Raw genomic sequence first — 13,346 nt, 5'->3', positions numbered from 1 at the left:
GGCCCACGCTGTAAACCAGGGAGCCTTTGGTGCCAGCTGGCATGGGGGGGGGGACAACAGGGGGCACTGGCGTTCACAGGGATCCCCTGCAGCAGATATCGGCTCTACACTTCACCCACGGGCGTCCCGTGAGGTCTGCACACCGAAGGGGACTACTTCCCGGCAGCTCCCCCCTCGGCCCTGGGGCAGGGAGCCCCCCCCCACAGTTCCACTCTCCCCACTGGGCTCCAGGCCAAGCCCCCCCACGGCTCCGCTCTCCCCACTGGGCTCCAGGCCGAGCCCCCCCACGGCTCCTCTCTCCCCATGGGGCACTGGACCGAGCCCCTGGTGGCTCCCCCCTCCCCATGGGGCACTGGACCGAGCCCCCCTTGGCTCCCCACGGAGCACTGGGCCGAGCTCCCTGGTGGCTCCCCCTTCCCCACGGGGCACTGGGCCAAGCCCCCCCCATGGCTCCTCTCTCCCCACTGGGCTCTGGGCTGAGCCCCCCTTGGCTCCCCCCTCCCCACGGGGCTCCAGGCCGAGCCCCCTTTGGCTCCCCCCTCCCTATGGGGCACTGGGTGGAGCCCCCCCTTGGCTCCCCCCTCCCCATGGGGCACTGGACTGAGCCCCCTGGTGGCTCCCCCCCCCGCGGCGGGCCCCTCACCTCGTAGTGGGGGTGCTCGGGGGGGATGGGGGAGAACTGCGGCAGGCTCTTGCTGAACCACATGCTGATGTCGCGTTTCATGTTGATGGCGAAGGGCTCGAAGCCCTCCTGCAGCCCGCAGATGGGGAAGTACCGCAGGCTACTGACCTCCTGGCCTAGGTTCAGCCGTCCCACCTGGCCCAGGCCCAGGCTACACACCGGGAGGAAGCCTGCAAGACAGGGCAGGGCCCAGCAGGGTCAGCACGGCCTAGCACCCCTCCCCGCCCAAGGTCGGCATGCCCCCCTGTGACGTTAGGAGTGTAATACAATCATCATTGAAAGGTGGCAGGGCCAGAAAGAGTTAATTCCCTCCCAGACTGACCTGGACCTTAGAGACTGGCTAGGCAGATCTGTAAAGGACCAGGGCTGGGACATGCCGCTGCACTGGCGGAGACGGAAGGGGAGCGGTTTGCTCAGGGCTTGCGATGTAAGCAAACAAGTCTTGTCGATTGAGATCAAAAAAGGAGAACAGTATTAAGATGTAGGAAGACACATGGTCTCTCTGGCTCTTTGAAGGTTGTGGTAACCTGGATCTGAACTGTGTACTGGATAAATTCCCCTGGGCTCATTGTCAGGACGTTTGGGAGAAGGAGAGTTAGGCCTATTGTTGTCTCAGGCCGAAAGGCAGCTGGAAATGTGTAAGAACCCTGGGACACGATCCTGTTTCATCTCAGATCTGCTTTGGGTTCAAGAGCGGGAAACCTTAAGCCACAAGGATTGAGATCCCCACTCACTGACTGGAGTCACCCTGAATATGCACATTGGACTATAACCTATGGACTATTCATAGGCGCTGACTCCGTGGGTGCTCCCCCCCCACTCCAGTTAACTCTGCTTCCTCCACGAGCGCGCCGCCGCGTCCTGCTTCTCCCCCCTCCCTCCTAGCGCTTGTGCCGCGAAACAGCTGATTTGCGGGGCAGGGAGGGAGGAGGGGGAACGTGGCGTGCGGGGTGAAGAGGCGAGGCCGGGGCGGGGATTTGGGGAAGGGATCCAATAGGGGCAGGGAGGGGGCGGAGTTAGGGCAGGGACTTTTGGGAGGGGGCTGGAATGGGGGCAGGGCCAGGGGCGGGGAAAGGGGCAGGGGGGCGCAGGCACCCACCGACACCGGAGAAAGTTGGCGTCTATGGGACTATTTCTAAAAGGACTTTTGGCAACCACAAACAAGCTCATCTCGGCAGTGTATCTGGACCTCAAGAGTTGAATTCAAGTCTGTCTGTGTATTGATCTTTTAACCAACACTCTCTTTTCTTTTATAATAACTTTTAGTTTAGTTAACAAGAATTGGCTATAGCGTGTATGTTGGGTCAGATCTAAGTTATTATTGGACCTGGGTGTGGGGCTGATCCTTTGGGATTGGAAGAACCTTGTCTTTTATATGATGAAATAAGATTTTCAGTAATCATCATCATATCTGACGTGTGTGTCTGGATGGAGGCCTGAGACTGGGTACTTTAAGGGAACTGCGTTGTTTGGGTTTCTGAGTAACCAGTGAGGTACTACAGAAGCTGGTTGGTAAATCTAAGCATTGGAATAACCACCAGCTTCTGGGGTTTGTCTGCCCCGTTCCTTCTGCAGTTCACCCTGATTGAGTGACCTCAGCTGGTGCCCACGGGCAGCATCGTCACACCCCCCACACAGGGGAAGGAGGGTGCAGAGAGGGGACATCAGACATGTCCGTGCCCACGCCAGGAACAAAACCCAGTCCCCCCAACTCCAGCCAAAAGCCACCACTCCCATCCCAGAGCTGGGGAGAACCCAGGCATCCTGGCTCCCAGCCCCCTGCTCTAACCACTATCCCCCACTCCCCCCCCCCCCCGAGGCAGGGACAGAACCCAGGAGTCCTGGCTCCCAGCCTCCCGCTCTAACCACTAAATCTCACTCCCTTCCCAGAGCCGGGGATAGAACCCAGGAGTCCTGGCTCCCAGCCCCCCCTGCTCTAACCATTAGACCCCACTCCCCTCCCAGAGCTGGGAGAGAACCCAGGCGTCCTGGCTCCCAGCCCCCCTGCTCTAACCACTAAATCTCACTCCCTTCCCAGAGCCGGGGATAGAACCCAGGAGTCCTGGCTCCCAGCCCCCCCTGCTCTAACCATTAGACCCCACTCCCCTCCCAAAGCTGGGAGAGAACCCAGGCGTCCTGGTTCCCAACCCCCCTGCTCTAACCAGTGGGCCCCATAATATTTCCAATTATTATAATTGTTTGCATTTGTGTTTATGTTATATCTGGTGTTTAGTCAATTGTAATGGTTTTAGTTATATTCACCTGGTTATAATTGTTTGGTTTGTTTGCAACAAATACAAAAGATTTATATGGTGACCACTCAAGAATTGTTCTTGAGAGGTCAAAAGGGGGACAATGTAGATAAATCTCTGATAATTTTCATATGACTTTACATTGTGCCTCTTCATATAACTTTGTGGTGGGTCTACCCATGTGTGACCTCTGTTTTCATGGGACTTTGTATCAAAGCCTCATTTAGAAACTTTGCATTGCCCTTGGTATAATATTATAGCCCCTAAGGATAGAATAAGATAGAAGAAAAATTTCTTTTTGCTAGCAGTAGAACAAGAGCTCTCCCCCTCCCCCCCCACTCTTAATCAATTGCCCTGTTGAATGAATGAGGTGTGGATGAGCAAGGCAGCAAAGGCAGCACCTCCAGACAGCCTCAACTGTTGGAGAGGGGCTGGGAGCCAGAGCCAAGGACAATAAAACGTGTCAAGTGGGCTCATTAAAGACAAGCAGACATACCAACGGCCTCGGGGGTTAGAAGCAAGCACCATCTTTTGGAAACACCCTCTTTGCAGCATTGGGACAACACTCAAAAGAAAGCAGCACAAAGGACCAATGGACACAGACACTTAGTTTGAATCTGGTATAGATTTGCATAAGAGAAAAGCTGCTATTAAAGTGAGGTGTCTTGCAGAGGACCCCGGGTCTCGTCTTGTCAACATGGGAGCATCGATCTGGATCGGCAGAAGCCCAGCTCCACCCCCTCCCCCATCTAACTCACCTGGCCAGTGCAGTTAAGGGGAGCAACTAATTGGTAACAACAAGACGGAGTGTGTTTGTGTGTGTGTGTGAGTGTAATATCTATCATATGCATATGTTACAGAGTTAATGAATACATGTATTACTAATAAATGTGGCGTTTTGTCTTATTCCCCCTGAAAAGATCCTGTGCAGTACTTTAAGTACAACACCCCCTGCTCTAACCTAGACCCCACTCCCCTCTCAGAGCTGGGGAGAACCCAGGCATCCTGGCTCCCAGCCCCCTGCTCTAACCACTATCCCCCACTCCCCCCCCCAGAGGCAGGGACAGAACCCAGGAGTCCTGGCACCCAGCCCCCCCCACTCTAACCACTAGCCCCGACTCCCCTCTCAGAGGCAGGGAGAACCCAGGCGTCTGGGCAGCCAGCCCCTCACCTTCTCCGATTTCGATGTCCTTGAAGGCCAGCTCGGAGCCCGAGTCACTGATCAGCATCTCCCCGTTGAGCGTGAACATGATGTGGTTCTCGGTCAGGTCGATCATGCAGCCGACCACGTCGCCCGGCTGCCAGGAGCGGCCGAAGGGCTCACTGCCGACGTGCCAGCGCTGGCCCTGGTGGGGGTGGGAGTGGGGGGGTCAGCAGCCGGGAAAGGCGCTGGGGCCCAGGCTGGTGACATGGGGCGCGATGGCCAGGGCGGGCGGGAAGCGCTGGCCCAGCACGGCCAGAGGGTAATGCACCAAAGGGCAGGACCCCAGGAGGGGACAGGACGCTGGGCTAGATGGGCCCATGGGGGGGCCTGGCCTGGAGTGGCAGGGGGGGGGATACAGGGCTAGGGCAGGCTGTTAGTTTGATCCAGGGGGACAACAGGCTGGGGGGTCCTGTTGGGCTGATCTGGGGGGCTCATTGGGTGACCCGGAGGGCGGGCGGATACCAGGCTGGGGGGGCCGATTGGGGGCGGGTCCAGTCCCTCCACCACTCACCCGGTGGCCGTTGAAAACGTAGGCGAGCTCGTCGGCCCCCAGCTCCACGTCGGGGCGCACGTCCGGCCGGGCCCAGCCCACGCGCATCTCGCCCGTGGTCACCGCCTCAAACTCGAAGTACCACCTCCCGGCCCGCACGGCGTAGCACTGCTCTGCCCGGAAAACCCGTACCCGCTCCGAGCGCACCGTGGGCACCCCCTGGGCCGCTGCGGGGCGAAGGCAGGGTCAGCCCGCGCGCCAAGGCCTGCCTGCCCCCTGGGCCTCCATCACACACACCCCCACCCCATCCCCACCCTCACACATCGCTCCCCGCCCCCACACCTCACCACCCCTCACCTGTCCCTTCCCAATCCCCTCCCTGCCCCCACTCCCTCCACCCCATCCCCACCCTCACACATCACTGCCCTCCCCCGCACCTCAACACCCCCTCCCTGCCTTCCCTACCAGCCCTGTGCCCCTCCACCACTCAACCACCCTCCCCACTACCCCCTCTCCACGGCGGGGGGTCAGGGGAGTGGAGGAGACAAGGAGGGCCTGGGGGAGGGCAAGAGGGGTCCAGGGGAGGGGACCCAGGGGAGGGCAGAGGGAGGGGGGAAGAGGAAGGGGCCGCAGGGGAGGGCAGGAGGGGGGTGTGACGAACTGGGCCTGTTCTCACTGTGGTCTGTGAATGCTGACAGGGGAGTGTGGCTAGGATAGTCTGCATTGGAGGATGGGATCTGCCCGAGGGCGCATACCTGAGTGTGTAACATGAGAACCCAGGAAGGGGTTGAAGGCCAGGTGACTCCTGAGCCCGGGAAACTGAACAAAGGCTGTGGGAGGGGTTGCTGAAGGCAGAGTGCTGGAAGCGAGCTGGAGAGATGGCTGGGAGACAGAGATGGCTCTGACCCCCCAAAGGGGGGTGGGCTGGAATGCCCTGGGACCCCAAGCTGGACTTAACTGAGGGGGTCCTGTTGTCTGTGCCTGCAAGACCTGTCTTGGACTGTATTCCTGTCATCCAAATAAACCTTCTGCTTTACTGGCTGGCTGAGAGTCATGGTGAATCGCAGGAAGCCGGGGGTGCAGGGCCCTGAGTCCCCCAATACTCCGTGACAGGGGGCCTGGTGGAGGGCAAGAGGGGGCTCCAGGGGGAGGGGAGATGAGGGGGCAGGAGGGGGCTTCAGGGGGAGCGGAGAAGGGGGGGCTGCCCAGGTGAGGGCAGGAGGGGTCTGGGGAGGGGCCCCAGAGGGAGGAGAGAAGGGGGGCCCCAGGAGCAGGAGTGACCCCTCCCACCCTCCCCTGGGCCCCAGGAAGAGGAGAGAAGGGGTCCGGGTGGGAGGAGCCCCAGAAGGAGGAGAGAAGGGGGGCCCCAGGGGAGGGCGGGAGGGGTCCGGGTGGGAGGGGCCCCAGAAGGAGGAGAGAAGGGGGGCCCCAGGGGAGGGCAGGAGGGGTCTGGGGGAGGGGCCCCAGAGGGAGGAGAGAAGGGGGGCCCCAGGGGAGGGCAGGAGGGGTCTGGGGGAGGGGCCCCAGAGGGAGGAGAGAAGGGGGGCCCCAGGAAGAGGAGAGAAGGGGTCCGGGTGGGAGGGGCCCCAGAAGGAGGAGAGAAGGGGGGCCCCAGGGGAGGGCAGGAGGGGTCTGGGGGAGGGGCCCCAGAAGGAGGAAAGAAGGGGGGCCCCAGGGGAGGGCAGGAGGGGCCCCAGAAGGAGGAGAGAAGGGGGGCCCCAGGGGAGGGCGGGAGGGGTCTGGGGGAGGGGCCCCAGAAGGAGGAGAGAAGGGGGGCCCCAGGGACACTCACAGGTCTCCTGGTCGGGAGGTTCGATGTTGTAGCCGTAGCCGATCAGCGTTCGCACGGCCTCGCACAGGCTGTTGCGATTCGTCTTCTTGGTCCGTTCGTCCAGCAGGTTGTAGGGCACCAGGCGCGGGTTCCGCTTGTTCTTGATGTCCTGGTGACACGCACACGCCACGCACACGCCACGCACACGCCACGGACACACACGGGACGGGGGGAAACCAAGAGGAGCTGCTCTCGAGCCAGTCCAAACCCAGCCGATGGCCCGGGCCCGGCGGGGAGGAGCTGCTCCGGCTGCTGCCCGTCCCCCTGCGGATCTCAAAGCACCAACCTCATGTCGCTCCCACCCCGCCCCCACACAGCCACTTGCCAAGCAGGGATGGACCACGGCCCTGGGTCACTGATGGGGAATGAGGCAGGGGGAAAACCCTGGAGTCCTGGCTCCCAGCCCCCTGCTCTCACCACTAGACCCCACTCCCCTCCCAGAGCCGGGGAGAGAACCCAGGAGTCCTGGCTCCCAGCCCCCCCTGCTCTCACCACTAGACCCCACTCCCCTCCCAGAGCCGGGGAGAGAACCCAGGAGTCCGGGCTCCCAGCCCTCCCCTGTTCTAACCACTAGACCCCACTCCCCTCCCAGAGCCGGGGAGAGAACCCAGGAGTCCTGGCTCCCAGCCCTCCCCTGTTCTAACCACTAGACCCCACTCTCCTCCCAGAGCCGGGGAGAGAACCCAGGAGTCCTGGCTCCCAGCCCTCCCCTGCTCTCACCACTAGACCCCACTCCCCTCCCAGAGCCGGGGAGAGAACCCAGGAGTCCTGGCTCCCAGCCCCCTGCTCTCACCACTAGACCCCACTCCCCTCCGAGAGCCGGGGAGAGAACCCAGGAGTCCTGGCTCCCAGCCCCCCACCCGGTCTAACCACTGGATGCAATGCCTGGTTCCGTCATGAAACAGAAGACGGCCTAACGCCCGCTCACCCTGGCACAGAGCGGGCGGTAACGATCCCCCAGCCCACCCCAGGAACCTCCCCAGCCCCCCATACCCTGGCCCCCCAGCAGTCCCCTCCCCCAGCCCCAGCCCCCTACCTGCACGATGCTGTAGGTCCAGCCCTGGCTGACGCGGTCCCGGGCCCACACGTTGTGGCCGTTCTCGGCCAGCTTGTCCACCAGCGTGTTCTGGGCCGGGGTCAGCTTGACGTGGGCCAGGTCCAGCGGGGCCGGCTTGTAGCCATTGGACATCATGTACCTGCCGGGGGAGGGGCTTTGCGCTAGGACCTGCCAATCCACCTCCACCTCCATCTAGCCCAGTATCTCCCCCTCCCCAGCTGATCGAGCCTGGTATCCCCACCCCCAGTGACGGAGCGGGAAATTTCCATTGTGCGTGCCTCGGTTTCCCCTATGTGGTGCCTGGTTAAGGAGGCAGTGGGCAGAGACCCACGCCTGGGGCCCATGGAAAGTCCCAGAAGACACTGGCCACTCCAACTGGCCACTCCAGACCTTTGGCACCTAGAACACCTGGACGGCCCCACCTGCCTTACAGAGCCGGGAGGGACGAAGGCCTGAGGGGGGCCAGGGGGGTTGTTAAGTGGGGACGGCTGGAGGCAGGGGAGAGGCGCCTGGACTGAGACTCAGGGGCTCGGACTGACCCAGACGGCTGCGAGTCGCTCCGGAGCTGGGAACGGGGTGGGCACGAATCTGGGCCTGGTTGCAGGGAGCTCCCGGCGTGAAGCAGGGGGGGCTGGGGGCCCCGAGGGCCGGTCCCAGGAGGCGGGGAGACCACGTGGCTCGCCCCAGGGACAGCGCGTGACCCTGCGGAGGTCTGGCACACTGACGGGATCCCCGCGGCTCCGTCACACCCATGCCCCAGATCTCCAGCCCGCCCCCCCCCCCGATTTATTTGGTCACCCCGGGGCTCAAAGGTTCAACAGGCTGTGACGTTATTGATATAATCTGGGACCATATAGATCATTGTTGCAACCAAGGTCCTGTAGTGGCACGCAAATCTTGTATAAAGGGGGTCAAATGGGGTGTCTAGGACAAGGTTATGGTTTACTGGTTATGATGATGCTGTCTATATGTGTGTATCAATTTTGTAGTTGAAGTTATGAATATTGGCTCTATACTGTCTGTATTTCAAACTTATGCTATGCTTCTGGGTGACATCCCAGACAAGCTGAGATTAGCTCTGCCTAGCCTGCTTGATGGCCCATTAAGGACCATCAGCTATACAATGGACCCATTGAGAGAAGGCAAATATGCCTTGAGACTCAGCAAAGTATGCAGGGACTGTCCCATGTGACTCCAGACTCCATTTTGCTGTAATTTTCCACAGTAAGAACAAAGAGGGGTTCTTACACCTGGAAAAGACTATATAAGGCTGATGCCTCATCTCCATCTTGTCTTCAATCCTGCTTCATACCTCTGGAGGAACTTTGCTACAAGCTGAAGCTTTGAACAAAGGACTGAGGACCCATCCCAGCGGGGGATGTATCCCAGAGACTTGATTTGAACCTGCAGTTTATTCCATCGCTGCTGCAAGCCTGAACCAAGAACTTTGCCATCACTGTATGTAATTGATTCCATTTAACCAATTCTAACTCTCATCTCGATCTTTTTCCTTTTATGAATAAACCTTTCGATTTTAGATTCTAAGGGATTGGCAACAGCATGATTTGTGAGTAAGATCTGATTTGTATATTGACCTGGGTCTGGGGCTTGGTCCTTTGGGATCAGGAGAACCTTTTTCTTTTACTGGGGTATTGGTTTTCATAACCATTTGTCCCCATAACGAGTGGCACTGGTGGTGATACTGGGAAACTGGAGTGTCTAAGGAGATTGCTTGTGAGACTTGCGGTTAGCCAGTGGGTGAGACCGAAGTCCTCTTAGTCTGGCTGGTTTGGTTTGCCTTAGAGGTGGAAAAAACCCCAGCCTTGGGCTGTAACTGCCCTGTTTGAGCAATTTGTCCTGAGTTGGCGCTCTCAGTTGGGTTCCACCAGAACCGCATTGTCACACAGGCCCAGGCCAAGCACTGCCCGGGGGCGACGTCCTGGGGCCGGTGGAGCCTTGGCCGGCTCCATGGGGGTCACGTCCCCCCAGGCTCCCCCTCCCCCCCGGGGCTCCCCCTCCCACCCAGCACACCCACGTTTTGGGCAGCTTGGTCTTCTTGAGGTTCTCCTCAGCCTTCTCGTCGGCCATGCCCACGTGACAGCCCAGCGCCAGCAGCGTCCTGCGGGGGGGGGGGACATCAATGGGGGGGTGTCAGCTCCCCGACAGAGCCTCCGGCCCCCAGAAACGAGCCCCCACTGCATCCCTCCGCCCTCAAGAGACGAGTCCCGCACCCCTTCCCTCCACTGCCACCCCCGCAAGAGATGAGCCCCCCCCCTCAATGGACAAGTCCCCCCTCCCTCCACTGCCCCCCCAAGAGATAAGCTCCCCCAGCCCGTCCCCCTGCTCAGCTGTCACCCCCTCTCCCCCATCCCAATCCTCCCCCCATCCCAGCTGGACCTCCCTCACCCACCCCCTAGCATGGAGAGGGGTCTCAGCCCCTCCTCCCCCATGTTTCCGAGTCCCCGCTGACGTTTCCCCCCATCTCCCCCCGTCCCCCCGCTCACTTCAAGGTCTCCCCCGACATCTGCAGGTTGTAGTTCCTCTCCGGCTCGGGCAGGCTGTAGAAATCCAGCAGGCAGGGGTGAAGCCGCTTGTTGTCATCCCGGATCTGACAGGGGGACGAGGGGTCAGCGACCCACTGACACCCCAACCCGAGTCCCTCCCAACCCCCACTCAGCCAGCACCAGCTGTGGGTTCTGGGAAAGGGGCTGAGCTGGGGTATTCGGGGGGCACGGGGCTGGGTGATTCTGGGGGTACAGGTTGGAAGTTTTGGGGGCACAGACTGGGCTCGGTGGTTCTGGGGGGCATGGGCTAGGCCAGGCTGGGCAGTTCTGGGGATATGGGCTGGGGGTCCTGGGCACAGGCCAGACAGGGGAGTGCATAGGGGGCAGGGTCTGGGCCAGGCTGGGGAGCTCTAGGAGGGCAGGGGGTGGGCCAGGCTGGGTTGTTCTATGGGGCAGGGGTTGGGCTACACGGTTCTGGGGGGCAGAGTCTGGGCTGGGTGGTTCTGGGGGGGCAGGGTCTGGGGGGGTCCGGGGCTGGGCTGGCTGCCAGGTAATCCATCTGAAAAGCAGGACCCAAGGGCTGGCAGCCGGTGGGGTAGCTGGTGCCTACCCCTCAGTGACTCCCCCCCTCCCGCCCGGGGGCAGCTGCCAGTCACAGGGGGGAGAGGTCGGAGCAGGAGCAGAGGTGCTCCCCAGTGGGAAGCAGTAGGGTCGGATGGGGGGAACTCATGGCCCTGTGGGGGGTACAGGGGCACTCGCAGGCCCACAGGGGGGTGCAGGGGGGGGCACTCGTGGGCCCACAGAGAGGTACATGGGGGCACTCGCAGGCCCACAGGGGGTGCAGGGGGGCACTCATGGCCCTGTAGGGAGCTATGTGGGGCACTCGCAGGCCCACAGGGGGTGCAGGGGGGCACTCACAGGCCCGTAGGTCCAGCCCTGCTCGATCCGGGTCAGCGCCCACAGCTCGTGGATATTCTCCGCCAGCTTCTCACGGATCCTCTCCAGGTGTGGGGGGAGGACGATCTGTGGGGATAGGGGTTAGACGGGCCCCCCAGCCTGGCCAGCCCTGCCTTGGGGGACACCCCCGAGCGGGTCCCGGCCCCCCCCCGGCAAGCGGGGGGTCAGCGCCTGGGGGCAATGTGCACTGGGCGGCTCCCCACAGCCCTGAGGCCAGGCTGGACCCATCCCCCGCCCCCCCACAGCCTCCCAACCCCCGCCCCCAGACTAGGTGGGGGTCTCTTCCCCCAACCCCCCCCCAAGCCAGGCAGGGTCCCCTCCGCTGAACCCCCCAGGCCAGGTGGGGCCCCTCCCCCAAATCCCCCCCCCAAAGCCAGGCAGGGCCCCACTCCCCAGAGCCAGGCAGGGTCCCCTCCCCCAAATCCCGAAAGCCAGGCAGGGTCCCCTCCCCAAGCCCACCCCCAGAGCCAGGCAGGTCCCCTTCCCCAACCACGCCCCCCCCGGAGCCAGGCAGGGTCCCCTCCCCCAAATCCCGAAAGCCAGGCGGGGCCCCTCCTGCTCAGGCCGGGGCTCCGGGGGCACTACCTGCTGGGTGTCGACGGGGCAGGGGGTGAAGGCCGTGTGGGACAGGGCCTGGGTGGGCCCCAGCAGACTGCGGACGTTGCCCGCGTCCTGCCTGTACTCCTTGATGGGCTCCACCCGCATCCGCTCGCGGGGCAGCAGGGCCTCGAAGCTGGGCGTGTAGCCCGGGGGGGGCAGGAACTTGAAGTCGCCGTGGCGGCCCCCCAGGAGGAAGCGGACCCTGTGGGGGGGGATGGTGAAGGCTGGACCTCTCCCCCACAGCCCGCCTCTCTGGATTCCCCCTTCCCACTCCTCCCCCCCACCAATTCTCCCCCCAGCCCCCCAACGGCCTTCTCCTCCCCTGCAGCCCCCCGCCCTGGATTCCCCCTCCCTGCTGGCCCCCACCCCCGCTTCTGTCCCCCCGCTCCTCCCCCCACCAATTCTCCCACCCCATCCCCCACAACCGCCCTCTCCTCCCTGGCAGCCCCCTATTCCTCCACCCCTCCCGCAACCCCATCAGCTCCCTCCCGCCAGCCCCTTCCCCATCCTGGTCAGCCCCTCTTCGCCCTCGCCTTCCCCAATTCCTCCTCCCCACCCCCAATCCCCCTTCTCACCCCTGCTCCCTACCCCCCGTCCCAGCCCGGGGTCCTGGCTCACTTGATGCCCGCGGAGAAGCTGACCACGGGGAAGAAGAGCCCGTCCACGTTGAAGTTCTCGAACATGCCCTGCACGGGGAAGCCGTTGATGCGGAAGGACATGCTGGGCACGCTCAGGTCCAGACAGCAGCTCACCACGTCGTCGGCCGCCAGCGTGTGCTGGCCGGGCGAGGCCACGGCGCGGGCCACGCGACCTGCGCGGGCGGAGACGAGAGGCCGGTGAGAGGCCGGGCTGAGTGGCGGGCGCAAGGGGCGGGGCGGAGCGCGGGTGCAAAAAGAAAGGGCGAAAGGCCGAGGGGGAGAGAAACGCGGGTGCAAGGAGGGGGCGGCGGGTGCTGACCGAGGCATGCTGGCTAGTAACCTCCGCGCCCCGCGGCCACACGTCTGCATTCGGCACAAGCAGCCGCTCCAGAGCCGAACCTGGCCTACGCTCTTCTCCGACGCCAGGGCTCCCGGCATGCCTGGGCTGAGCCCAGCGCCAGCTCGGGGCACGCGGGTGTTCGCCCATTCGCCCTGGCATGTCCCAAAGGAGAAAGACAAGACGTAGGACTGCTCTGGCCTGGCACAAGGTGAGGAGCTGCCTTCGCGCCCGTTGGAACCAGCGACGGAGAGAAGGGGTGCACCGGGACGCCAGAGAGCCGAGCCGGGAAGCTGGCTGGGTAAATGTAGTTGCAGCCCCATGACTCGTCCACAGGTCAGGTATAAACAGGTGACTTTAGGGGCGTCATCCAGGGAGCAAACCTTCTGCGCACGGTGAACGTAACGACGCTGCACGGCACGGCTTCCCGGCTGCTGGGATCGTACCGAGCCTCTGTTCCTCCGCTAGCTCCTCACTGACTTTTCGCAATCCCCCGGACTGACACTGGCGATTTCGGCCCCTGAATCTATTTCATACCGAGCCAAAGCGAGGTCAAGCAACAGACGGTGCAGTTTCCCACAGGGTGCAAAGAGTAGGCAGAAGAGTGCCAGAGAGAATGCACAAGAGAGTGTCCGTTTGTGTGAGGACCTGAGTAATGAATGTGCAGGAGGCCGTGCAAGAGCATCCGTGTGCACATCAGAGTGCAAAAGAACGTGCGACAGAAATAGTGTGGGCATAAGTGTGCATGGCTCAGTGTGCAACAAGTGTGCGAGACAGTGTGTCAGCACATGAGA

At 62.4% G+C, this 13,346-nt stretch overlaps 1 protein-coding gene across 1 annotated transcript in view; it reads right to left on the bottom strand.

The window, feature by feature from the left end:
* The window catches only part of RYR1 (ryanodine receptor 1), a 97,073-nt gene that overhangs the window by 58,751 nt on the left and 24,976 nt on the right, over positions 1-13,346 (bottom strand). The window contains 10 exon segments of the mRNA XM_065571867.1: positions 644-852; positions 4,106-4,280; positions 4,650-4,855; positions 6,421-6,568; positions 7,496-7,655; positions 9,552-9,635; positions 10,021-10,124; positions 10,939-11,043; positions 11,563-11,779; positions 12,196-12,388. Of these exon segments, the coding sequence (XP_065427939.1) occupies positions 644-852; positions 4,106-4,280; positions 4,650-4,855; positions 6,421-6,568; positions 7,496-7,655; positions 9,552-9,635; positions 10,021-10,124; positions 10,939-11,043; positions 11,563-11,779; positions 12,196-12,388 (1,601 nt within the window).

The sequence above is a fragment of the Chrysemys picta genome, chromosome 17 (assembly GCF_011386835.1).
Source record: "Chrysemys picta bellii isolate R12L10 chromosome 17, ASM1138683v2, whole genome shotgun sequence".
NCBI classification, from domain to species: domain Eukaryota; kingdom Metazoa; phylum Chordata; order Testudines; family Emydidae; genus Chrysemys; species Chrysemys picta.
The sequence above is the reverse complement of the archived record's forward strand: the minus strand, read 5'-3'. Positions and strand labels throughout refer to the sequence as shown.